Source organism: Enoplosus armatus, chromosome 16 (genome assembly GCF_043641665.1).
Source record: "Enoplosus armatus isolate fEnoArm2 chromosome 16, fEnoArm2.hap1, whole genome shotgun sequence".
In the NCBI taxonomy this organism is placed as follows: domain Eukaryota; kingdom Metazoa; phylum Chordata; class Actinopteri; order Centrarchiformes; family Enoplosidae; genus Enoplosus; species Enoplosus armatus.
Window position 1 is genome coordinate 2,604,322 of NC_092195.1, and position 26,247 is coordinate 2,630,568.

A 26,247-nucleotide genomic window follows, 5' to 3' on the forward strand; every position below is an offset into this window, starting at 1 on the left:
CCGTTCACGTTGGGACGGCACAAGCATATGTTTAAAAAATGCAAGAAGGGTTAATCAGTAGCACAAGTTTTTGCTGCGTGACAGTTTCAATCTATGACTAGTAGCTGTTGACTGTAGCTGTATGACATTATTCTGCTCTTTTTAAAGTAATCATTCCTCCATGCTCTAATACGTCTGCATTTCATGTAGGCGCCTACCTGCACGTGCAAGCTCTGTCGTGTCTTTTTAGAAATATGAACTCACCGATTGACCGCTTCCAAATTTCAGCCTTGGGATGTGACGAGGGTGGCCGACTCCACCTTTCTTTACGCACCGTGTAAGGCGACAGGTGAGGTCAGTGATCGCGTGGTGGACGGCAACGGACAGGTTCCCACAGATCTGACCAGAGGACAGCGAGATGAACGGGCTGAAAGCAACACACACACACACACACACACACACACACACAGGCTGCACCAGTTTTCATTTCAGTTCATGCCACCAGAGTCATTTGACAGATGCTATAAACACATACAAAGCTTTAAAAATGTACAATGTCCCCCATATGGACATCTGGTGACAATAAAAATGAGTCTGTCCTCATTTGATAGTAAAGTCAACCAAACCCCCCCCCACCAAAAAAAAAAAAAATCTTGCCATATTCTTCCAGCCTGTCACTGTTGCCTGCTGAGGCTTGTTGTGGGAGGGATATCTGTCACAACATGGCAGCACATTATAGATTTGCTATTGATCAGGTTTATTGATTGATTTCCCTCTGGAGGAGGGGTGAAAGGTGAGCTGACAGGCTTCCCATGGGGCCCCTGCTTGCCAGAGTGTGTGTGTGTGTGTGTGTGTGGATTCAGTGACGGCTGCAGGACAAACGCGTGCCAAGGCTTTGTTCCCACAAGCCCCTCTGGGTGACCTGGGTCACCTTAGGGTGGCCTGTTTTGTTGCGCAGCATGGTTCCATGGTGACTTTCAGGGGGCCTCCGTTAAACGCATGAACGGAGGTAGTCACTTGGTTTTCATCAGGTACACACACACACACACACACACATTAAGCTGCACTTGTTCACAGGAAGTCAGAAGAAACGGCCGGCTTTAGCTCATTATCTCTGCACATATGCGATGCCTGGAAGTGTGTGTGTGTGTGTGTGTGTGTGTCATTACAGGAAGTTCCATGACTCAGCAGGTTTGTGGTCCCATACAGCACCTCGAAAGCCACTAATCACTTATTAATGAGCGCGAGGGAATGACTCAAACAGGCCACCGTACGTCTCCTCGCAAACCGCAACAGGTGGACGTGGATCCCCTCAGCAGAGGCGAGAGGCCGACTCACCCTGACAGAGCGAGGGAGCGGGAGAAGCCACCTGCGTCTGCTTTTCACCTCCAACTTTGTGTCATTATCATTACCATTATTCATTGTAATGCACTCGTGCGTACTTTATTATCAGCCCGAGGACTGCGATAGACGGGAGGATCATTTGAATCCCCAAAAAGCAACAACCCACCGCGATACACTTAATGAGTCCCTCATTTAAGGCCGTGAACCTGAACCTCCCGCACTTAAAAAGCCCTGACATGTCACGGGGACTTGAATGGACACATGGCTTTCCACCACCACCGTTTTCCGGGTGGAGATTAATGATGTTTTGACTTTGGACTGTAGTATATTAAGGGGGTTTTTAATGGGCTTTCTGTATGGGCTAAAATCCCCTTTAAATGTACAAAAATGACATTACAAATACCCTTAAATTTCGAAATTAAGATCTTTTGAAAAACATGCATGTAAGTAGAGCATACAGTATCATTGTACCTTCATTTAGGCGGCCTTCTAGGTAAAAAAGTGATTAAATGAATGGTTGAGGTTAGATAAGAGGGGATTCAGTTTGCCGTGGTTTATTGCTGACTGCACTGCTGCCGATGTTAGTTGTCTTCATGTAACTTATCAACACAAAGATTACTTTGCATCAGTGTTGTAAAATTGGGGGGGAAAAAAGCACAACATTTTGAGTCCAAGCTGGCTCTTAGGCAGGCATCGGGAGGTTTTTAAGGGGTTTTTATGAATCACAAGGCAGTAGCTGCAAAATGCCTTGCAGATTGGGGTTTATTTATTGGGGTGTGTGTGTGTGTGTGTGTGTGTGTGTGTGCGTGCGGTGGAGGGTGGCAGTGGGCGGGGTGATATCTTCCTGGGCCCTTGGGCGCAGTCCAGAGCCCTGATTGGTCATTTTGTCAATGTTTTGGGCTCCCTTATCTTATTGGACGTTTATCTGCGATTGGAAATCACGTGGACTTGACCGAAGAGGTGGCTGTGTGTGTGTGTGTGTGTGTGTGTGTGTGTGTGGGGGGGGGTTTACCAGAGGTAGGAGTAGGAGGGTCAATGGGGTTCTGCATATTGTGCAAGAAGAGAGCAGGAAGCAGGGAGGACGCAGTCTTTCTCCTGGAGGATTACACACACACATACACACACACACACACACACACACACACTCGCCCGCGCGGCGAGAACGTGCACATGTGGTCCAGTATGCAATTAACTCGCTTCATCTGATATTTGCTGGGCCGGAGCTGCTCCTGCAGGAGGCCGTGGAAACCTCCCACCATGGCAGAAGGTATGAAGAGCTTCAGAAGAGAGAGAGAAGGGGGGGGGGGGGGCATTGTGTTGCCCTCTCCTCTCTGAGGGGCTGTTGTTGGTGGTTGCCTATTGAGAAAAAAGAAATCGCTCCAGAAGCGCTGCCACGACTTGGTGTGTGTGTGTGTGTGTGTGTGTGTGTAAGTGTAGCTGTGATGCGAGGACGTGCAAGGAAATACCACGAAGTGTGAGAAGATATGAAGCAACGACGACGTGTGAATGAGCCCGGTGAATCAAATAGATCCTAAATCGCCTCTTTTAGGGTCCTTGTTATTCATGGATGAAACCATTTGGTTCAAGTTCACTAATGACTGTTCCTTTGATACTTTCAGACAAGAGTAGAACAAGAACAGCCACTGGAAATAATGGATGAAGTCATTTTAAAAAAGAGAATATTTGCTGTTTTCTAAAAAAAAGTAGTCCCTGGTGGTAAATTGAATATATATTTCGATTTTGGAACGCTGCTCGGACAAAACAAGACTTTTAAAGGCGACATGTTGGGCTTTGGGGAGTTCTTTTCTGTCATTTTGCAGGCCAATCCATTAATTGATTAATTGATAATGAAAACGAACATCAGCTGCGCCCCTGTTCAGCACCAGTCGGCTGAGAAAACACTTCCTCCAGGCCGTCACCATGCTGTGTCCCTTCCCCCCCCCCCCCCCCTCCCCGTGTGCAGGAGGCGGTGCGCGGGGCGAGGAGGAGGCCGCGGGTCTGTCCCGGGGCAGCGGAGCCTGCAAGTGGTTCAACGTGCGCATGGGCTTCGGCTTCCTGTCCATGAGCCGCAGGGACGGAGCTCCGCTGGAGCCGCCGCTCGACGTGTTCGCGCACCAGGTGAGACGAGATGCTGAACTGGAGACACCCACTGAAGTGTCCCCAAACCCCATTTGTGTCGGGTCCTGCTGCGCCTCACAGACCTGTTTGAGTTCACTTTACTTTGAGGGGGCTTAATCCTGACCGGATGAACCCAATCTGCTGTCCAGAAACTGTGGATAGGATAAAAAAAAAATGGATGTGAATGAGTGTACCATTAATATCATTAATATGTGCAACCCTGTCAACAGTACCTACATATAGATAAAAGGCAGAACACCCTGTTAGACCCACAAGGCCTTCAATGCAAATGATGGCACGTCTGTTAGAGGTTGGATGCTCCCTGGGTTTAAAGAGATTTCTTTAACGATGCACCCAAGGTGTTCTTGGACCTCCAGCCGGGCCCCCGACAGGTGAGCTGCCCTCCACACAGAGATGGCAACGAGTCCTGCTCGCGTCAGCGGTGTTTTCTGGTCCTCAAGCTGAGTTTCGGACACGTTCCAGGCTCATTTCACCTTAGGTTACCTCAGAAAAGCTTGTCCCTGTTGAGCTGAGGCAGCAGATACGGAATCCTCGCCTCATGTATCATGTTTTTACATTCTGAGCGCGTCACTTCCCCCCGGCAATGCGCTCAAGTGTAAAAGCTTGTGTGAGAACCCTGTTTATTTACAAGAACCAGCGACTATTTTTTTGTTTAGAATGGATTCATCATTTCCCTTTTCAATGATAAAAGCACTCTGTGGTGACAGCTTGTCGAATGTGGACGAGCGTTGTCCTTCAGGTCATGGACCAGGCCAGAGTTAGACAAGAGTTGCGGCTGACAGAAAACTGCCTCCCTCCCCGGGGGGGGGGGAAGTCAGGCAGCTCGTAAAAAGAATGTACGACACCTGACGCGTTGCTGTGTAAAATTACCGGAAGATTAACACGTCTTAAAGCCAGCCGTGCCCGAGTCAGCACTGCCACTCCCCCACACTCACTCCACCTCGCAGACGGATATTTGCCGTGGAACCTCAAAGGTGTGTGTGTGTGTGTGTGTATGGGGGGGGGGGGGGGGGGGGGGGTTTAGAGCTCAAACGCTTTGACTTACAAAGGGGCGAGAGGCTAAAAGCAGAGAAAACAAGGCTCCTTCCTCTCCCCCATCCAGCCCTGCTTCCTGTTATAAAGTCATTAAAGCATCAGGGAGCCCATCCAACCCAGAGTTCCAGTCCCACCTCCCATGTGGAGCCTTTCAGCAGAGGCCTCTTCTCGGGTTACCTGCCCCCCCCCCTCGTGGGCTGCCGTAAATCATCTGATGAAAGGAAGGAGGGATGAGAGCCCTGCGCGTGCTTGTCCTTGGTGTGTGCGGGGGGGTTGATCAGGCGGGAGATGTTTTGTTATGATGACTGTTATGATTAAACGTAGTTAGAAATGAATGAGGGAGCCAAATTTGAACAGATAACATCACATCAAGGCAGATGGGTCCTTAGTCAGTCTGGTCAGTTAGTCCTTCTCCAGACTTGCTCACGTGAAACGCAGCAGGTTTGCAGGTTCTGGTGGCAAATGATACACTATGCAGAGACTTTGCCGTAGCTTAAAGGGTAATTCCGGTGTTTTTAAACCTGGGCCCTGTTTCTTTTGTCTGTATTTTGGTGTCAGCAACATTATGGAAAGGATCCCTGCAGAGATACTACTCACGTTTCCACGGTTGTCTTCCTGGAACAGCTCACCTCTCGCGAGGTCTCACAGCGAGACTTCCATTTCTCGTTAAACAAAAAGGATCTTACTCTTTAACAAAGAGGTCTATCTCGCGATCTACTGGACCAATTCCAAAACGTTTGGTAACCATACATTAAAAACACCGGAATTGTGCTTCAAGGAAGGCCTCGGTATGCTTCAAACACACTAGGCCGCTCGATGTGTTGTCCGGCCACACCTGAAGGCAAAAATGTTTCTATCTGTTTGGAAAGTTGTGGGGGGGGGGCAACTGAAAGAGATCCTCAAACCCTTCCCGTCTGGCCAAACGCAATTGTTGGGTTCAGGAAGTTCGATAACCCAACTAGCTACAACTAGAACCTCTTCCTCTCAGTGGGTTTAAAAGAAAATAATGTAAGCTGGTGTTCACTTTCACAGGTCTTACTGGTCAGCAGGTTTAGATTCTGTATTTCCTCCCGCTGAGCCAGCAGCAGCTATAATGTGGATCAACCAACAAATGGCCATTTAGAGCCGCTGCCCTGCTTTTACATTTCGGTATAAAGTGCTTCTTGGTTCGTCGAACCTTCCCAAACCGGCAATCGAGGCCTATCTGCTTCTGCATTGTTTCCACCCCCCCGCTGCTCATCACTTGCTGTGTGATTTACATTTCGATTTCTGGGAAATGCAGTGCGGTCGTCGCACGGCAGTGAGTGCTTTAAACCGAGGTTAAAGGTTAAAGCTAGGACGAAACTTCAGGTAAAAGCAGCTCACTGGTTGGTGATTTACTTTCCTCAGGACGCATACCATTCTTGCCACCTCTTCTGGTAGCTATCCCAGGAATGCACTCCCCCCCCTGTGTCATTTCCCAGCATCCTCCAGTGCCGTGACCATCTGTGGGGGGGGGGGGGGGGGGGGGCGTTTGAAAGCATTGACAGGGCTGTCAACAGGATTGGATTTTATCTGAGAGAGCTGAGGATTCCCTGACGGGGCGGCAACGCGTTTCTATCAATGCAACATTTAAATGCAGATTGTCTCCAGCGAGGGGTCAGTTTGAGTTTGGACGTCAGCTGCTCCTGTGTCTCGTAAGGACCAAAGATGGAACGGGCTGATTGGAAGCGTGGACATCTGGCAACTTTATCAATTCAATTAAGATTTTTCCACCAACATGGGACGGGTTCAGTTCTGCTTCAACGCCCCTAATTTTAATTTTCAGGAAAAAAAATGAATGTATTTGGACCCTCTGCAGGGTCATCACTAAGACCCTTTTTACTTTGTCTCGTTGTTTCTACGTTGTCATTTGATACATTGTTGTTATGAAAATATCAGAAACAGTGAAATAGCTAACAAAAAGCAGCAGTGAAGGTAAATTGTAAGTAAAGTACACAATGAATCATACAAATGGGGATAATGAGCACACTTTGGGACAGTCTCTCTTCAAAGGCATTCCTGCTGTTGCATTCGTTCAATGTCTGGCACTCTCTCTCCGAAGCATCTCTCTTTTCGCTGGACCCTGAACATTTTTAACATTAGCTCTCAAAAACCTGTCAAGAATCCCGGATGACCCCCCCTCTCTCTCGCCGACAGAGCAAACTGCACATGGAGGGCTTCCGCAGCCTCAGAGAAGGCGAGGCCGTGGAGTTCACCTTCAAGAAGTCCTCGAGGGGGCTGGAGTCCGTGCGGGTTACCGGGCCCAACGGAGCCCCGTGTCTGGGCAGCGAGAGACGACCAAAGGGTGCCCAGAAACGCTCCAAAGCGGGCCGGTAAGTCCAGTCTGAGGACACCCGCAAGCAAGTTTCAGTATGTTAGGCCCTCTAAGGCCACAAATGATCATTTTTAATGTTTCTGTTTGTTTGTACAGGTGAAACTATTGAGACACAACATGTTGATTAGTGAGCTTTGGTTTAGCAGGCAGTTTGTTTCACTTTAGAAGGAGTCAGGCGAGGTACCTCCAGTCTTTATGCTAAGCTAGGCTAACCAGCCAACTCAAGTGCCGTGCTAGGACAGCGGCAATCTTCTCACCTCACTCTCAGGAAAAGAGCAAGTCAGTTTATTTCCCAGAGTGTCACAGTCTCACTCTACGTTTTGCCTTACAGTCAAGAGAAACAACACTTTGCTCCTTTTTAATGTGAAATATTTTCAGTAGAAACCGGATGTTGAAGCAGGATGCAGCAAAAGGCAGAGGTTACTCACAAGTGTTCCAGAGTTCGTCATCTTAAACCTCCACATATTTTGAGAAAAAAAACCCTCAAAAATGAATTCAAGTATCGAGCATGATAGGAAGAAAACATGAAGCGGTCACAATGAAGTGAATTTCATTTGACTTTAAAAGGAAACGATAACTGCAGCTAATCCGCAGTAATTATCCATTTCTCCGCTCTGAAAACGTGAACTTTGAGAAAATAATTGATGCGAGTTGGAATATTCTTTGTGCAATAGCTGATTTTATTTTGGGGGAAAAAAAGAACTTGAAGGACTGAAAATACAGATAAAGACGACCTGGTAAGAGGGGGAGTTCTGCACTTTATCATCTTACTGATGAAAGTTATGTTCCGAGCTAAAAAGAACTTTTCAAACAAAGTATTTTGCTGACTAAATGTGAGCTGAGCTGGATCAATAGATTGTTTGTTCTCTTCAGGCTTTTTCAAACCCCCAACGCTCCATTGCCTCTCTGGTCCCACTATAACCAGTCCACTCAGCCTCTCTCTCCCACTCAACCTCTCCAGTGGTTAGCATTTAGCGTGTTAGCCAGACCCAGCATGCGCCTGGGGGTCACGCAGCCTCGTGGGTGTGCGTGATTTGCAGGCCATTAAGGTCTGACAAGGTTATAAATGTGATAGCAGCTTATTAAGTTGAACTTCATTAATCGCTGCGGGCAATGCTAAAAATAATCCCACCACTTCCTGTCCTTAAATACCTGCCATACAGGTTTGACTGCACTCACATGGCAACCCCCCCCCCTGCCCCCAAACACCAACGCAGCACTCAACGGATCCTATCCATTTAATTGATAACAGATGTAGGCACGTGAGAGAGGCCAGAGGTCACCGTTGCCATGGCAACAATGGGATGTGGTGTGCAAGTGAGGTGGAGGGGAGGGCCGGGTGTTGGTGAGCGAGCAGGGGCGGGTCAGGGTTCATAGGTCACAGTAGTATTGAAACAAAGGAGCTCCCGCCACCACCCTCGTGGCCACGGCTGATCAATACTGAGCCCTGATGGGGAGGGAGGGGGGGCTGGGAGGAGGAGGAGGAGGAGGAGGAGGAGGAGGAGGAGGAGGAAGGAAGTGGTGGTTAGCTGTGAGGTGATACAGGGCTCAGTCTGGGTTTTAACATTGGTGGATTAATCCACCGCTGGAAATAGTCCCCAACTAATGCTCCACTTTGCCCGGTTTTTCGTAACGTTTGATAATAAAAACTGCAGTGACCAGCTGCTGTTTTGTTTTGCCTTTACAATATACCAGATCTGGACCAGTTGTGATCCTCAGCGGTTGCCACAGTGCCGCAGTTTGTGAATGTACACTTCTGTCCATGCACAGCTGACCACCGCTCGCTGCAGCGTGTCGGATTCAATTCGCTTTTCCCACCTCCCAGGCAGCCGCTGGTTTCCATTCATTTCTGCCCCGCATTAACGCAATGTGAAGAGATATGTAATCCATCACAGTGAACATTAAAACATTAAGGGGCCCTGGATTTGGATTTTTGAGGCGGATAGCGACATATGTCGGCTGATGCTCATTTTTCTTTTTATGTATTAAGCCTGACGTTTTCCAGCTGAAATGTAAACAACGGCAACGCTGCTTTTCAATGAACTATTTGTTAATTATCTTGTTATCTGAAGAAAAGAGGGGGGGGGGGGGGCTGTGTGTTTAGTGTTCTTTACAATTTACAATTTGCGCTACATTTGGGTGGAAACCGAGCTAGTGCCTCTGAGGAAGAATGTGCCGCTGATATTGGTGATTGGTGGTTGATCCCTGTAACAGACAGCAGCGTGTTCTGTTTAAACACATGGAGTGACAAATAAAGTCCCCTTGAATGTTTTGCGGTCTCTTTCTGCCTTAATGGTCTCTGCTCTTCCCTTGTTCAGCTGCAGATGAAGAGCAAAAGGGGAAACCAGATTGTCCGTATACAAAGGATCAATATCTGGTTTTTTTTTTTTTTTTTGGCTACCTGTTTAAGTGGCCAGTGTGTCTTGGTGTCACACTGCACCGGCGCCTTATTTATCCCGCCCTAATGAATTCGCCGACAGGATTCCACTCAGCTGCTGATCATTAGCTGCTTCCTCGGCACAGATTTACTGTTAGCAACACACATCTAGCCAGCGGATCAGCAAAACGGCAGCCGGAGTTGTTGCGTTTCACTCGTGGCGGCCTGTTGAGCAACAGCTGCGCCGTGTGGCGATCATTCAATGTGATCATCTGTTGACTTTCAGTTAAATATGATCATATCCAGTCCACTCAGCCTCTCTGTTCCCATTATAACCAGTCCACTCAGCCTCCCTGTCCCACTGTAACCAGTCCATTCAGCCTCTCTGGTCCCACTATAACCAGTCCACTCCTCCTCTCTGGTCCCACTATAACCAGTCCACTCAGCTTCTCTGTTCCCATTATAACCAGTCCACTCAGCCTCCATGTCCCACTCAACCTCTCCAGTGGTTAGCATTTAGCGTGTTAGCCAGACCCAGCATGCACCTGGGGGTTTGAATAAACTTCATTGGAATTGGTCACTGGTCAAAACCAGCCAGGGATTCCATGCTAACGTGGCTAACGTCGCGCGAAAAACGCCGATGTCAGCGTAAAAATGCACAGTGCCTGCCCCAGTTTAAGCCACGCCAGGGAGCCAGTATGCACGGCCCCCAGCGCCCCGGGATCGGCACACCCGCACGGAGGGCAGAGGGTACAATGTGTGAGGCGAAGAAAAAGGACAGCACGCATTTAAAAGAAGTGCACGCTCCATAAGCAACTACGCCATGAAAAGCGTCGGGCAAATGCCGTCATACCATCAGCACGGTTTAAAAGGAAAAATATGTCAAATTAGAGCGTAACACTCAAAATCGAATGTGTAAAACTATGATTTGTGAGCACAGAGAAGCCCCCCCTCCCTCCCTGTGCACAGTGAAGCTCAAACATATCACAGTGGAGGAACAGTAAAAAAAAAAAAAACAGTTCAGGGGGACTTTAAAGACTCTGCAAAGCCAAGGTCCACCCTCTTTGTATCTGGACTGGTGGAGCCACAAAGCCGGTTTGAAGTTTGGTTGTCCCTGATGCAACCCCTTGAGGGACGGAGATCAATGGGGGCCAAAATCCCCTCCCAGCTGCCCACCAACTGGGACTGCAGATAGCGGGGACGCATGGTGACAGATGTGCGTTAAGAGATGGGCAGGGGTGGGGGTGGGGGGGGGGGGGGGGCGCTGAAACTAAAGCTGGGCTGTGCTGCCCTCTGGTGGTGGGGTTTAATCACATCGCTTCACTGCAGGTGGGATTTGGGTGGTGGGTGTTACTCCCCAGGTCAAAGTCAAGCGCATCACTGGGTCAAGGAGCAACAAATGCGAGAAAATGAATCGTGGATTTGAGACAAAGTAACTGAGAAACAGTAAAGGCAATTTCCTCTCCTCTGTTCACTTCAGGTGCTACAACTGCGGAGGACCCGGCCATCATGCCAAAGAGTGTCAGCTGCCCCCCCAGCCCAAAAAGTGCCATTTTTGTCAGAGCGCTTCCCACATGGTGGCCAGCTGTCCAGTCAAAGCGCAGCAGCAGCAGCAGCAGCAGCAGCAGCAGCAGCAGCAGCGCTCGTCTCCAGGCGCTCAGAGAGCAGCCACCTCCTGGAGGGACGAGGAAGAGGAGCAAAGCCAGGCCACCCCCTCCTCTGCAGAGTGAAGAGCTACCTCAGGTTTTACTTATTGAGAGGCAAAATCGCCGTGGTGCTGATGTGATGTGTTGTTCAAATGGAGCGCTGACGTCTTTTTATTTAGTCTTTAGGGTGTCTTGGCTTTAGAAACGAAGCAATCAGACTTGACCCTGCGTCTGCTTTCAGAATGGGGGACTACACCCTTTTGTTTTTGTAGTAACAGTTGCAGTAAACATCTCGTAAAATTACAACTCTGTTTTCATAATAATGCGACTTTTTTCTAGTAATTACGGCTTCATTCTCAAAATATATTCATTTTCGCTCTTTCGTTTAAAAAAAAAAAAAAAAAGACCTCACTCTCATGACTTTATCTATCTCTAAATATTACGACTTTATTCTAAAAAAAAACAACTGTTCCAAATTGATGATCGAACATAGCGCTGCTTCATTTATTTTTTTTTATTACTAAACTTGAAACATGAGGTAAACAATCCAACATGTGAATGTAAGAGAGAGAGAGAGAGAGAAAGTATTTGTGTCTGCCTTCATGGGAAAACACTTTCAGGTATTACGGTGAAAAGTGAATGTCACAACAATAAGTGCCATAACCTCTCCGCTCTCCCCGTGGAGGGGTTGATGATGAGCTGCTTTCAAACGCTTTATTCCACTAGACACAACAATTTCTTCACCGCACACACTTACCTGTGAAAACCTTTTTTTCTTTTTTTTTCCCCCATTAGTGGTGAAGTTTATGTCTTAATTACCAAGTTGCTATTTCATGAACTAATATGCAAGACCGGTGTTGATTGTATGGCAGACTTTGTCTGCAAAACAGTATTAATCCAAAGGGAATGTTCACACACACACACACACACACACACACACACATAATATACATATATACGTCAGGGATTTCTTAAACGTACTTGAAAGCTGTGGATGAAGCAGACTTTATGTATTCGTTGTCTCTTCGTATATTAGCTGTTTGTTCAGAGGTGACTGAACGCGTGACCAGCTTTGATAGTTTTGTCTGAACCTGCGCTCTGATTCGGAAACACCTTCGTACCTTTTCAGAGCCAATACAGCTCCGTGTTCAGCAGAGCACGTGCTGTGCAGTGTCTCACAACGTTGTTTTTTTGTTTTTTTTTGACAAATTCTGACAAGTCTGTTACTGTGCGATTGTACCGACTGATGCTGTCATTTTGCAGATCTGCAGCTCGACTGCTCCACTTTGAGCTCAGGGAGAACTCTTTCAGTTCCTCGCTTCTTGTAGGATGTGTCTGGATGTTTAAGTTATCCACAGAAACCGGAGCAGCCAGCACTGCGGCCACCTTGTATGACTTAAAGGAGCGCCGTCCGATCGCAACGTTGTGCATCTTTCGGCGTGACGTGTGTCGGCATTTCTGGGTATTTCTGGGTCTTTGACAAGCGGTCAAATACGGACAACGTGACGTCATTATAAGACGTTTAGCTACAACGTTGGTCCGCTTGCATGAAACACCGGCTGTAGGCGGCTTTAGCCACTGACATAGCTCACTAGATTAGCCTGTGGAGCTAGCTAACTAGGCTGCAGCATTGTTTAGTTTTCAGGCTTTGGAGTTTTTAATTCAGCGAGTCTTTACATGCACCCCTCCAATTACAAGCATTGAAGAAAATGGTTAAACATTTTTCAGGGAAATAGAGCGAGACAAGAAGTTGAATATCAGTCTCATGCCTGTACATCAAGTACGCAGCTGGAGCGATGACGTGTTTAGCCTAGCTTAGTGTAAAGCTTGGAAGCGGGGGGGCGGGGGCAGCTAGTCTGGCTCTGTCCAAAGTGGAAAATGCCCACCAAAACTCATTGATTAACACATGGTGTCGTGTTTGTTTAATCTGTATACAAACAGAAAAGTAAAAGTGACTTGTGGTGCAGCTTCCTGGAGTTGCTAGTTACTGTTGTTTGTCAAGAAATGAAAGACCAGCTGTTGTCATTTTCATTGACATTTCTGTTTGTGTTGATAATGAAACAGACCAGATACATTTTTATTAATCGCTGAGCTTTATAGGTGTTAGCGGGTGAATTATTTCAAAAAAACGAAGCAGGCTAGCAGTTCCCGTAGCCTAGCTAGTTGATTCAAGGGGGGCAGCTAGCCTAGCTTGAGCTGTTCCTTGAGGTTTATGTCCTTTCCTCTGGTTGTCCGGTTGCCGAAAGACATAAGAGGAAGTTCCAAGAAAACAATAAAAAGAAGTCAACAACGTGACTCATCTCAAAGGTCAATTGAAACGGCGCATCACAAAATAAGTCCTGGAATGCACTGAACATCAGATTGGTTCAATACATAGCGTATAACAATGTGTATACAAGTGTATAAACAGCCATGGGTACTTTAAAGTAAGATTTCTTACTACTTTCAACAGTTCTGCGCTGATGGATATGAAAACTGGTATTCAGAGATGACACAGACATTTCCCTGAAGTCAAAGCGAGCATGGCACGATATTCATGATGTCACCATGATGTTGTCTTCATTCTACATGACCAGTGTCTTTCCCCCCCCCCCGCCGACGTGTATTAATATAATATTCATGATGTATCTGCATGATAATGAGTGAAATAATAGATTAGCTTTGTCATGTAAAATGGGACTGGCGACGGAGCCCGCTGAGTGCGCAGCACGGAGGATGTTTAAAGGCATCAGTATTGATCATCATTAAGGGTCATTACGGATGTTTAAAAGCGTCCGTATTGATCATCATTAAGGATCATTACGCCTACATTATGTGCTCGAGTTCACCACAATGCTCGCCGCGCTGCAGTACAATGGGGCCCTAATCTACCGCGCGTAACGCTCTGATCAAGCCCAAATCCCAGCGTTTCGTCTTGTTTCTCGTAGTTAGTATCGCTTCACGCGGTGTGACCAAGACAGAGCTCGTCTTGTCAGAAATCTATACAAGTCTACCTCAGGTGTGCTTTTGGACAGCTTGAGAAACAGCAGGTCCAAAAAAGATGTATGTATTGTAAATGTTTTGTTTATTAAGCGGTCTGTTTGGGTATTTATTATCTTGTTTCTCCTTTTCAATGTGATGTGTGCTACCTCACGGGACTTACTCTGCTGTTTTTATGGCCTCTTCGTGGCCGCAGTTGCTGCCAATATGACGAGAGATCCCGTACTGAAAACAAGTCAAACGGACTCCCATATCTTTACTTACCAGAGCAGACACACCCACCACCCTTGTCTTGTCTGCGGGGGACTCCAATGCCAAAGTCCCTCACCACAACTGTGCAGACAAAGGATGTCAATGTTGAATCTCTACTCTGTACCTCTGTATGCTGTAGCCTTGTTTAACTCAATGATTAAATTTGTCTTTAAATATGGATCCTCTCCCCCGCCTTGCTTTGATTTTTTATTTCGACCTGCAACCGATATAATTTGTGCTGCAATACAATGGCACTAAAGCTCTAACATGGAGAAGATTTGTGACCTGGACATGGATGCAAGTTTGCATTTAGTACATACAATACATACTATTTCAGTGTTCAACTAGTGTACTATTGTATTGATCACTTCTTTGATGCATTCTGTAATCAATCACATGTCTGTGCTGTCCATATCAGAGATGGAAAACACTGGAACAAAGCTGATCTCTAACAAAAGATGAAGCCAAAAACATAAAAATTAATATATTAACCCAAGGTGCACTTACTAGCTTTTTTTTTTTTTTTTGCTCATGACATGAGTTTAGAGCCAAGCCGTTTCCATTGGCAAACTCCACTGATGAAGACCACAAAATACCGTTGAAAGCTCGTCAGTGAACTTTGAGTTATTTCATTTTTGGTGAAAAAAGGTCGAGACTGAACTTAAAATACTTTGATTTGCGTTAGACAGATAGATAGATAAATGTACTTTATTGATCCCAAAATGGGAAATTCTTGAATAAAATAATTATAATTACAATAAAGAAATCATAATGAAACAAAAGTGAAATGTTGTGATGGATAGATTGCCAACCAGGAATCACTTTGGGAGACCCTATCAAACCATTTTGACTGGACACATAGACTAGCCTTGCTTTGATCGATCCATCCTGAATAACATAAGAGAAATAACAAAGATTTACAGACATCTAGAGAATTGAATCTACAGATTAATTGGGCCCACCACCACAACTTTACTTCTGTGTCATTATCTCAGCAAGCTTCAGGAAGAATGGCGGGGTCGGTGCATTGGACTGCATAGATGTGTGCAGGTGTTCATGTTATTGCCTGTAAGTGACAGTTTCAGGGGGAGAGGGCAGAGGGTGACCGCATTTCACCGACTGGCTGGCTGTTAAAAAAAAAATATTTATATGGGGAACTACGTAAAGCTAGCCAGATTTGGCCCGGGGTGAGACCGGAAGTGCGGTGATTGTCCTTCAAAATATATCAGAATCAGAATCAGAAATACTTTATTGATCCCCGGGGGGAAATTGTACAGTACCGGTGCTCCCATTCAAGATTAGAAAGTAGCATCAATTTAGAGCTAAAGTGTGTACAAAATATAAAAATAAGAAATAATGTTTGATATAATGTATAATGTTCGAGTTAGTCACCTCCGGCAATAAAGAAGTTACCAACGGGATTGTCAAATTATAGACACGTAACTGTAATAATTCGGCACGTGTAAACTATACACATATATGAATATGAGCACAGCATGGTGAGCTCAGTGCTGTTTTGAAGGAATGGGAGTTTCTGATATCTCCATTGGAATATGGCATTATTTTTTTTATAATAATGGTCCATATTTCCAGATACTGAGTGACGGCACATTCTGAAAACATCAGCATGTGTGTGGGTGTGTGTCTGTTCAAATTCTGTACCAGTACACACACACACACACACACACGCACACACGCTTTCCCATTGTTCCTCGCCAACGGCAGTTTATTTTGAAACGCGCGGACGGAAGTCGTGTCATTCTGACCGCCTCTGCGCCGCGCCGCTCAGCAGCTGCACGCGCTCCCATCCAGTGTTTGACAAACCCTCCTTGGTGTGACTGTGCGAGCAGAACGTGTGCGGCGGTAATGGCTGCCAGGGAGGGTGAGGAAGACAACAAATGAACCCCCGCGAAACGACTCGAAGGTGAGACTGAAACGATGACAACTTGCAGCGCGACACCTGCAGCCTCTTCCACATTCGCACTATTGTCTTGTCCGCTCTGGCTACTTGTCTACTTGGCTCGCAGGTGTGTGTGTGTGTGTGTGTGTTTGGAGGAATCTGGTTGAATTTCTGGATGGCACACACACACGCGCGCGCACACACACACACATACACACACATACACGCACGGGACAATAAACTGTCAATACCCAGTGCTTATCGTTGCACGCCTCCTCCAGTGCCCCGACGTTAGTGCAGTGTGAGAGCAACGGACTTGTTTTAGGTTTGAATTATATAAGCCGCATGCAGACATAACATTGCCGAGTCTGCTGGCGAGAGCTGGACTCTTTGTTAGCTGGTGTTAACGTGATTAGCTAACGATAGCTAACCAACAACATCGTTAGCCGACGGTGGCCAGGCCACATAGCTGTTAGCCTGTTAGCCAATCAGCCAAGTGGCTGTCTAATTAGCCCGCTAGCATGCTGGCTAGGCTTCTTCTCCGTCAAGGGGGCAGCTCGACGCCCCGGACTTTTGGGAGGCGTTTGTCGCCTCCGAACAGTGGCAAGTGCATTTTCCAGCAAAACGAAGTTTCGGGATTCGTCCGGCGAATAGCCACGTACAGGCAGGTGTTGGAGTGAGTTGGGACGCTGTCAGTGACTGACAGTCGCCCAGTCGTTTCGAGTATGGTCGACTAGCCGTTTGAGTTTTGTTGCAGCGCTAACTTAGGTTTTGCTTATGATCATAGTTTGTTATTGAACACAGTGCTTCAGTAGTTGAATAAATGAGGACCCACTAATTGGGTGTAATTCAATGTAGTCAGCAGATGAATATCATATATGACAGCATGTCACTGAATTGACCTAAACAACATATTTGTATTTTTTATAACGGCGTAATTATTATTAAGTGTTTATTGACATTGTAAATGAATAATAACTGCTAATAATACTATGTTTGTGTGGAAGAAAACCAGTCATTTAGTTGGACTAAACCAATTTAAAGTTGTCACCTTGCACTAAATGATGAATTGATTAATCACGATTTCATTATTAATAGATTATTTCAATCATTAGTAATCTTTAGATTAATGGACCACGGAAATAATTATAGTTGTCCTAATTTGACGACGCATGGCCTTCATTTCTTCCTTTGACATTTACTCTTTATAAAAGTCCTTAAGTATTTTTATCTGGTTTGCTTAATTGATTGTTAGAAAACTACCTGATTATGAAAACAATCAGCAGTAGCAGGGCTTGGGCTATCTCCTATGACCGAGACTGATGATTCTTCTTCTGGTGTGGTATGCCTTTCCCACACTTACTGTCTAGTGCATGCCGTCGGTGGCGTAGTAATTCCTTGGAAGCATCACATGTTGGTGACATGTGCATATGCAGGGACATACAGCTCAACAAGGTTACATAATGGCCCTGTAACAGACACCACTTTGTGAGACTTGGTGTCACTTTAACGCAGTCGTCATTTCTTTTTTGGCTCTGACATAAGGCGTGTGTGAGTGATATTGTGTGTAGTCGTCACCATGGACATGCGTCACTGTCAGGGTGCTGGTAGTGTTTGTGCAGGAGTGGTATGCCGGCTCCCTCAATTTGTCGTTTTAGTGGATGAGAGACTCCTATAGCTGCTGCTCTTATAAGATGTGCGCTGCCGTCATATTAGGTAATGATAATAGAGAAACAGGAAGGGAAGCTGTTGTGTTTGTTTGGACAAAAATGAGTGTTTATGATTCAGGGGAACAAGATCACATGTCAATTATCTATCAGACCCCCCACCTTCCTGCTACAGCTTGCCAGTCAAGTGGGCCGTGTCGGGGGGGAGCTGCTCGATCTGTTTGGCCAGTAACACCCATATGAAAACTTTAGGTAGACCACTTGGGTTTATTGAGGAGTTTTGATAACAAGCCAGGAAACCTGTGGAAGAATTTTAAGAGAATATGTGTGGCACAGGAAAAAAAAAAAGTAATTGATTTTTTTTTTTTTTTTTGTGCGGTTGGGGAAAAGGTGTCAGGTGTCACTAGTCCACAAGGGGGAGCAAAAGGAAAATAACGTTGGCTTTCACATGGTTTGGACGAGCAGACCCTGGGGAAATGCCAAATACGCTGAATGATGTATTCCACTGGAACCAACAAGTGATGCCCAAATAACAGCAGTATGACTCCTGTACTGTATCACACGAGACTGATGTTAACAACAGAAGATGTGTTTAGCTTAAAAGATAGGTTTGTCTCAATATAGTACTCAATTGCCCATTTGTATTTGGGCATTTATATATTCCACCTAATCACGCTGCAAGAGATGGAGGGCAAAATCCAAAGTAATTATAAAGTTTGGCTGAAGCTTATATGAGGCTCTGGCAGTCTTGAGATACTTGAATCGGGTGGGTGTCTTTATCCTGGCTTTTACTTGTAGGTTTATTGCCGGTTCTGGTGTTCTGTCCAGGCATCAAACCTACGTACAGCAAGAAGTGCGTATCCCTCCACCATGACTTAGCAAAGAAACTTTGTCTGTGGAAATACAAAGGCATACTTGGATGTCTTTTGGACATGTTCTTGTGTGCTTCTTATGCTTGAGTATTTCATCTACAGTTACCCATAATACCCTTCTCTGTGTAGGTTTGCAAAGATGTCTACATGTATCTCCGCTGAAGCAGAATTCCATTGCAAGGACTGGATTTTGTCCCCCATCACTTGCATTAGAACTGTGATGTGAAAGGAAGATTGATTACAGCGACCAATAAGTCTGCTGAAGTACAGCTTAGACTGACGAAACACGGAGCTGAGCCTGACATGTTGTTTTAGGTAACACCATAAACCTTCCTGTGGTGCTGGCCAAACTTTTCATCCGTCCAAAAATGAGTTTTCTGGTGTCTAATGAGAATTACAGCCCCACAGGGGCGTTAGTGTGGCTTTAGTCACGAGTCTTGTAAAATCAACCAGTTGTGCGGCATGAGATTGCAGTAAACTAAACAGAGATAGAACCAATAGAAAACTAACCCCATGTTCTTTGTCCACAGTGAGGACTAGGATGGTAAGCAGCCAGCCGAAGTACGAGCTGATCCAGGAGGTGGGGCGTGGCAGTTACGGCGTGGTCTATGAGGCAGTAGTGAAGCGCACGGGGGCCCGGGTGGCGGTGAAGAAGATCCGCTGCCACTCTCCAGAGAATGTGGAGCTGGCCCTGCGGGAGTTCTGGGCTCTCAGCAGCATCCAAAGCCAGCACCCGAACGTCATCCACCTGGAGGAGTGCATCCTGCAGCGGGACCAGCTGGCCCAGAGGATGAACCACGGCTCCAGCTCCCCACTCTACCTGGAGGTGAGGACAGAGAATTCACTGGAACAGGGTTGGGGGCAGTACGCTGTAGTGTAACAGTAATTCTGCATTGCCGCTGCATTCATGTCAGACGGTAAAAATGGTAAAACCAAGCTTTAAGACACCGTCATTAACACCACCCAGCAGTCAGGCTCTAAGTGGATCTTTATGACTCCATGTATGAGGTCGGACAAGGACTTGCTGAATGTTTGATCGGTTTACTTCACTTTGAGTACTACATAACGTTTAGCAAAGTTAGTGTGCTGTTGGACACCACAACACTTCCTGCAGCTGCGTCAGAGTAAAATCCTTCCAGGGAAGAGAATTGATAATGACTTTAACTGCGAATTGGGTGCAAGAAATGTCAGTGGGGATAGCTCATGCTCTAAGCTTTGGAACCACAATTCTCATATTTTGGGGATGTAAACAGGAAGCATAATGTTGCCATGGAGTCAGTTAGTTAGCGGTGGCCAACTTGAGCCCCATTTGTTTTTACATTTTGGCAAATTGGCACTATTGAAAGTATGCCGAATTAGCTATTGGCACATAAAAACCTGATCGTCGTTAGGCAAGGAGCATTTTCCATGTTTTTATTTGAAATTGGCATCAATCCAGTTAATACAACCACTGGACCAGTGGAGACACAAGGCAGATGCAAGACATTGGAGAAAATGTTAGCTGGAGTTTTTGTTTTACGTGCTTAGAAATGTTTTCTGTGATTCACATCACAGTTCATTTGATTATTTTACATCTGGTTATGAATATCCTAATATTGATTTCACCCACATTACCTACCTTTTACCGTTTTTATGAGGCTCTATGAGTGGTGTCTGCCAGGAGTGCACATGTTCAACAATAACCATGTCGTTTCATATTGTGCTTTAGTTCAGTTGGAAGAACAAAATGAAAATGTGTTATAATCATTTTGATATTTCATTTGATAAATCCTACATCCCTCATTTGCTCAGTCTACTAATTGTATAAACCAACAGCGCTAACCTCTCACTGCAACATCGGCTGGCCGTCAGTGGCATTTCATCTGATTTGCTGTAATTTAGGTTATGAATTCATCATTGGTCACACGGCCAGACGTCGAGGGTCCGTGTCCTGCGGGTTCCTCTTCCTGTTTTGATGATTTATAAAGTAACCTACGCAGTGGCCCAGTAATTGCTGGAGAATTACAGTGAGCAGAAATGTAAGGATCGGATACCAGATAGTTGTGTAACAGCATCCCAAATGAGACAAAAACAAAACATTGCTCCTACAGCTGCCCAGACTGCCAGTATGTGCTTTAGGTAAACCCCGAGTAGACTGGACGGTAATAAAGTAAACGCGTCACTGCGTTGCTGTGCTGTAATGTGACATTTTAGCTGGCATTTGAAAAACACTTGCCACATGTTGCTGTGTCTTAAAATAGACCGACACTGTAATTTCTGTAATGGATTGGAAGCCTGTTCTGATTTACAAAGCGCACCATGATATCTTCTGACATAATATAGATTATAAGAGGAATGTTTATTTTTCCGTCCACTACCGGCCGCTGTTGACGTATTGTTGTCACACTGTTGCTGGCAAAGATGACAGATCAGACATAATAGTTTAAACATTACGGCCAGTGATCAGTTGCTTGTTGTGTAAATTCATATTATAGCTATTGGTGTCAGAGGTTACAGTTATGAGCCCCGGTTTACATCCCTGCGCGTGCTGCTGACGTGCATTAGCAGAAGAGCTAGACGTTTCTGGTTGGATCTGTGTTGTCTCTGGCCTCCGTGCCCCAACGGTCACATGAACGTGTTGTCAGGTTGAGGTTGGAGGGTGGGGGCCTCCCCTCCCCAGTCAACCTGTCTGCAGCCTGTCATGTCTCAGCGCCTCCCTGCTGCCTGACGGCGGGCTCACAGGCACTCTGCCGGTGCCCGATTATAGTCGCTCAGCGGCACGCGGGCCCATTGTCAGACGTTCATTCAGTTTTTCTGCAGCGCTGGCATTGGACACTTTCCCAGAATCCCTTTATTCCATTTTTTTTTTATTGCTCTGCAATGTTCCAGTACGTGCTTACAGAAGAACAAATGGTAACAGGGCAGAATGATCTAACTGCACCAACTGTGGGATAATTTGCATCTATTCTTTTTGGGCAGTGGATTCTTTGGCTAGTGGCCTGACAATTTGCAGCCATTTGTTTACACCAGGGTTTCCATCAGGAATTACCTGAATTTACTACACATACTCAGAGCGTGTGTGTGTGTGTGTGTTGCCTGTGAAGCAGTTAATGTGTGGTTTAGCCAGCCTCAACTGACACAGTTCAACTATTTACAATGTACCTGCCCCCACTTTCTCTGTCGCTTTGTCTTCAAATGAAAATTGAATCCGTATTCATCTCTTACACTTCAACTCATATTTCAACTGCTTTCAGTGGTTACATGCCGACTCCTTTCAATGGCCTTCATCTTTTACTCTTAAACTGACATTTCCACTGCATTCATCTCATAAGGTGCTTTCAGACAGTGGGCGGTTGCCGCCGCTTCCTCCATTGTTTTCAATGTAAACACGGCGGGGTCAAGGTCTGTGGCAGCGAGAAGAGGCAGAACGGCTATTTGCTGCTGCATTCCGCATTAATGATGGCCAATGAAGAAAAAAGGCATTGGAGCAACATCAGCTGCTATATTAATAGCATCGTTTCTATCCTTTTCCTGTATTTTAAGCTACAGCCTGTTCTATTTCGCTGCCTGATGAGATCGTGCTGGGTGGATGGCAGCAGCCTGTAGTTTACAGGTGGAGTTGTGCCCTACTGCCGCCTATTGAAAACAACAGAGGCTGCGGCGGCAACACACTTGAACTCTGCTCTTCAACTGAGAACTGAACTGTTTTCAGCACATCAGCTGACAGATCCATATTGTTCATCTGCTTTCAGTGATCACACTTCAGTTGACACTTCCAGCTTAATTTCAGTTTCCTGGCAGAGCTTGTAGCACTTTCACTTCGACTCAGCACTTCCGTTTTTAACTGCCACTTCAACTTCTTGCATTATTTTAACAATTACATTTTTTTTCTGCTGCAAGCACGCGGTTTTCTTTATGAATATAGCCAATTACACTCTCCGTTGTTCTTTAACAGACCTGTAGCGTTTCTGTGCTTTTAATACAAACCCCATCCATCAAATTCCAGAAACGCATCCCATTTAATCTTCATTTAATGTGAGATGGATGAAACCTCACAGGCTCGTGGTCCGCTGTCAAAAAGGGAGATTAAATGAACTCAACTTCCCGCAGCAGGCATAAAAGATGAGAGGCCTCTCGCGTTGCCTTGATTTTTAAAAAATGGCACACAGAGGAAGGTGGGAGACGGCATGCTCCGAATACAAAGCCAGAGCAACCTCGCTTGTTTAGCTCAGAGTGACTCTTTCTTCTCTTCACACTGCAGAGCTGTTTCCCGATGTATCAATAATCATGTGAGCTAGACCAGACCAGAAGTGATATAATCATTTTGGTTCTGCCTTTTTTTGCAGCATTGTCTGTCGGGGGTTTGAGGTGATGCTTCATATTGTTTTTGTTTCCCGTAAATACAGATGTCAGACGGCTTGTTCAGTGGATTGCATTTTTTGTTTTTTTTCTCCTGTGTTCGCACGGTCACTTCAGCTTCTTGTCTTTGCTAGTGATACAGGACCACTGGAGGAGAACCAGACCAATTTGTTCACAGTTTGTTTCTGTGTGCTCTGAAACACAACACGAATGGATACATATAACATTTGTATATTCTTTTGTAGAGTCCAGTGCAGTTGCAGCATGTGGTTCAGCGTTGGTCAGGTGTGATAAAATCTTTCAGACAAGCACGGTGTGAAGTAAACGTTCTATATTTCAGCTAACAGTATTACCATGGTATTAGCCAGACTTTCCTGAAATGCTACGGTTTACTATGATATCCCAGCTGTCCCTCGGCCATCACCAGTGGTCTCATGTTCACTTGGTTTTTCTCCTTCTGTGTCTCTACTGTAGCTGGTGGAGACGTCTCTGAAAGGCGAGATCACATTCGACCCGTGCTGTGCCTACTACTTGTGGTTCGTCACGGACTTCTGTGACGGGGGTGACATGAATGCCTACCTGCTGTCCCGCAAGCCCAGCCGCAAGACCAACACCAGCTTTATGCTGCAGCTGGGCAGCGCCCTGGCCTTCCTGCACCGCAACCAGATCATACACCGCGACCTCAAACCGGACAACATCCTCATCTCCCAGGCCTGCACACCAGCCGGTACCTCCGAGCCCACCCTCAAAGTGGCCGACTTCGGCCTGAGCAAGGTCTGCTCCACCTCCGGGCTCAACCCAGAGGAGCCGGCCAGCGTCAACAAGTGCTTCCTGTCCACGGCTTGCGGAACAGACTTTTACATGGCGCCGGAGGTCTGGGAGGGCCACTACACGGCCAAGGCGGATATCTTCGCCCTGGGGGTGATTATCTGGGCCATGGTGGAGCGCATCACCTTCGTGGACGTGGAGACTCAGAAGGAGCTGCTGGGGAGCTACGTGCAGCAGGGCTCAGAGATTGTACCCTTAGGTGAGGCCCTGTTGGAGAACCCAAAGATGGAGCTGCTGATCCCCGCCAGGAAAAAGAGCATGAACAGCCACATGAAGCAGCTGATCAGGGAGATGCTGTCGGCCAACCCTCAGGAACGGCCCGACGCCTTTGAACTGGAGCTAAGACTGGTCCGCATTGCCTGCAGAGAGCTGGACTGGGACACGTGATGGATGAGCAAATGGCGCCACAGACTCAGCTGATCAAGCACATGCACACATCTCATCAGCTACTGTTAACCTAGATGGTCACATAACGGGATTATTGTTTTTTTTTTTTTATTTAACTAGGGAACAATAATTAGAGTAGTCATTGTTTGTATCATGGCTTAATCTTCATCCACTGTCCAAGCACACACACTCGCTCTGTCTTTATATGGAAGGGGGAGAGGCGCGACACCCACCGCTGCTGCTGCTCCGAACTGCAGCTTAGTCTCAGGCTAATCACATCACAGCTTCCACTTCCTCCTTTACAGAATCACCCGAGCGTGATGGAAGAGAGCGAAATGACCCTGGATTCAGTTAGACGCCAGTGTCAAAGTGACAAGTCGAAACCAGTTTGTCTACAAATACCGTCGCGGACTCGGTGCTAATTGTTACCAAATGCAATATGAGACATTATCCTGTGATCGTTACAGCGTACATTTATCCAAAGGGCCAATATTAAGACACAGTCACCTCGATATATGGAATGTTTTTGTTTTTTTTGAAGCCACCCGTGGCTGTGACCGAACCTGACCTACAAGCTGACTTCAGCCTGGCACATGACCACCAGCATGAATATTTCCATCAAGATTTGATTCTGTTTTGGCGTCAAACGCAGATATGCCCTGAATGCTCAGGTAATAAAAACATACAGCTTATGGTATTTGTAGACAAACATCTACTCTTACGGTCGGTTTTGCTCCGTAATCTTGGAGGTTAAAAAAACAAAACAAAAACAACAACAAAAAAACAAAACAAAAAAAAACTTTGGTGCTTGAAGATAACATTTTCTTTTTTCTTTTTTTTTCCTGAAGGCTGCTTCGTTGGTGTTGTGGGTGGGGGACGTTTTATCAGTAAAGGTCCGGCCAGCAGGTGTGGTTGGCGTTTTCCTCAAGACACGTCAAGATAAGTTGGTCGGTCCCAGACGCACCCCTAACCAGTGTACCCGAATGTATAACGATCAAGAGAAGGTCACCTTTCATTTGTATAGAGCCTTAAACACAAAACGCACTAATTACAACGCGCTTCACACAGTTGATGAGGAAGGATTCTGGTTTGCAACTTGGGTCTTATTTTTTGTGGTTTTGGCCTTCGTTCCTGTCATAGTAATAACACTGGACTCACCAAGGTAATTGACAGTGATAACCGGGGCGGGTTTACCACTCGGAAGTACGCGGCCATTTTTGAAACATTTGAGCCTCGATTTCAGACAGAAATAGACCAAAGCATCAGAACAAAGTCATCTAATTAGCGTTAACTGTGGGATAGTGTGCCGTTGATGGTTACATGAATAACCTCACGCTAATGCTAAAAAAATACACCCCTGGCTTATCGGCCGGGCATATACACGGATACCTGGCCATTCTGTCGCTCTAGCTCTTTTAAAACAGAGGAAAGGCTAAAGCCAACAGGTCCCAGGTGAAAGAGATCACCATCTTCATCCATTGATGATCAGTGTAGAGGGCATAGAAATAAAGTCGCAGCATTGCTCTTGTATTGCAGTGCAGATCTAATTAGCCTCAGCGTCACAGTGATCTGTTCAGATGTTTACTTATAGAAATACATGTCCTACTTCAACAAGCAGCACAAAGGTTGAATTTGTGCTTCAAGTATTTACAAATGTATGTATAATGTACATAGCTAACAGGGGTGGGCATCGCAAGCTAGCTTGTCCATGCTGTACACCTGTCCCCGTGAAAGTACACATGAATTAAACGAGACTAGGTCGAAACCTAGGCCTGTGCTAAATCGCGCACACAGACGGCAGAACATTCTGCTCTTGGTGTGAAACCGTCGTAAAAGCCTAACTGAGGACTGCTGGTGCCTGTTCGTTGGGAAAGAGCAACACTCGATCGACCAGTGGTGTAACTTCATCACTCAGTAAGCCAGGGACTGACTTTCACTGCTTTGCTGAGCTCCTGCCAAGAATTTGCGTAATTATGTGCTTTAATCTTGGCCTTTTAGAAATAACATAATGAAGGAAACCACAGGAGCCGTCTGTTGTAAACACCTAATATTTCCGGTGCGTTCACTTTGAGTTTCACCTCCACCCAGCTGAAGCGGTTTAGTTAATTAGGATAAACTGTCGCCGTGTTCCCAGATCTCAGCTAACTA

At 46.1% G+C, this 26,247-nt stretch overlaps 2 protein-coding genes across 2 annotated transcripts; both read left to right on the plus strand.

Annotated features, from left to right (window-relative positions):
- Window positions 1-2,580: 2,580 nt before the first annotated feature.
- Window positions 2,581-10,960, plus strand: LOC139299210 (protein lin-28 homolog A-like). The gene is made up of 4 exons (XM_070922113.1): window positions 2,581-2,590; window positions 3,287-3,441; window positions 6,676-6,851; window positions 10,711-10,960. Exons 1-4 carry the CDS (start codon window positions 2,581-2,583, stop codon window positions 10,958-10,960), a joined length of 591 nt encoding a protein of 196 aa, XP_070778214.1.
- Window positions 10,961-19,087: 8,127 nt separating this feature from the next.
- Window positions 19,088-24,099, plus strand: pdik1l (PDLIM1 interacting kinase 1 like). Its single transcript, XM_070921987.1, has 2 exons — window positions 19,088-19,372; window positions 23,359-24,099. Exons 1-2 carry the CDS (start codon window positions 19,088-19,090, stop codon window positions 24,097-24,099), a joined length of 1,026 nt encoding a protein of 341 aa, XP_070778088.1.
- Window positions 24,100-26,247: the final 2,148 nt, after the last annotated feature.

Coding starts and splice junctions, on each gene's coding strand:
- LOC139299210 (XM_070922113.1), top strand. Junction 3,442..6,675: donor TCGACGTGTTCGCGCACCAG/GTGAGACGAGAT, acceptor TCTCGCCGACAG/AGCAAACTGCACATGGAGGG. Junction 6,852..10,710: donor AAACGCTCCAAAGCGGGCCG/GTAAGTCCAGTC, acceptor TGTTCACTTCAG/GTGCTACAACTGCGGAGGAC.
- pdik1l (XM_070921987.1), top strand. CDS start 19,088: ATGGTAAGCAGCCAGCCGAAGTACGAGCTGATCCAGGAGGTGGGGCGT. Junction 19,373..23,358: donor GCTCCCCACTCTACCTGGAG/GTGAGGACAGAG, acceptor TCTCTACTGTAG/CTGGTGGAGACGTCTCTGAA.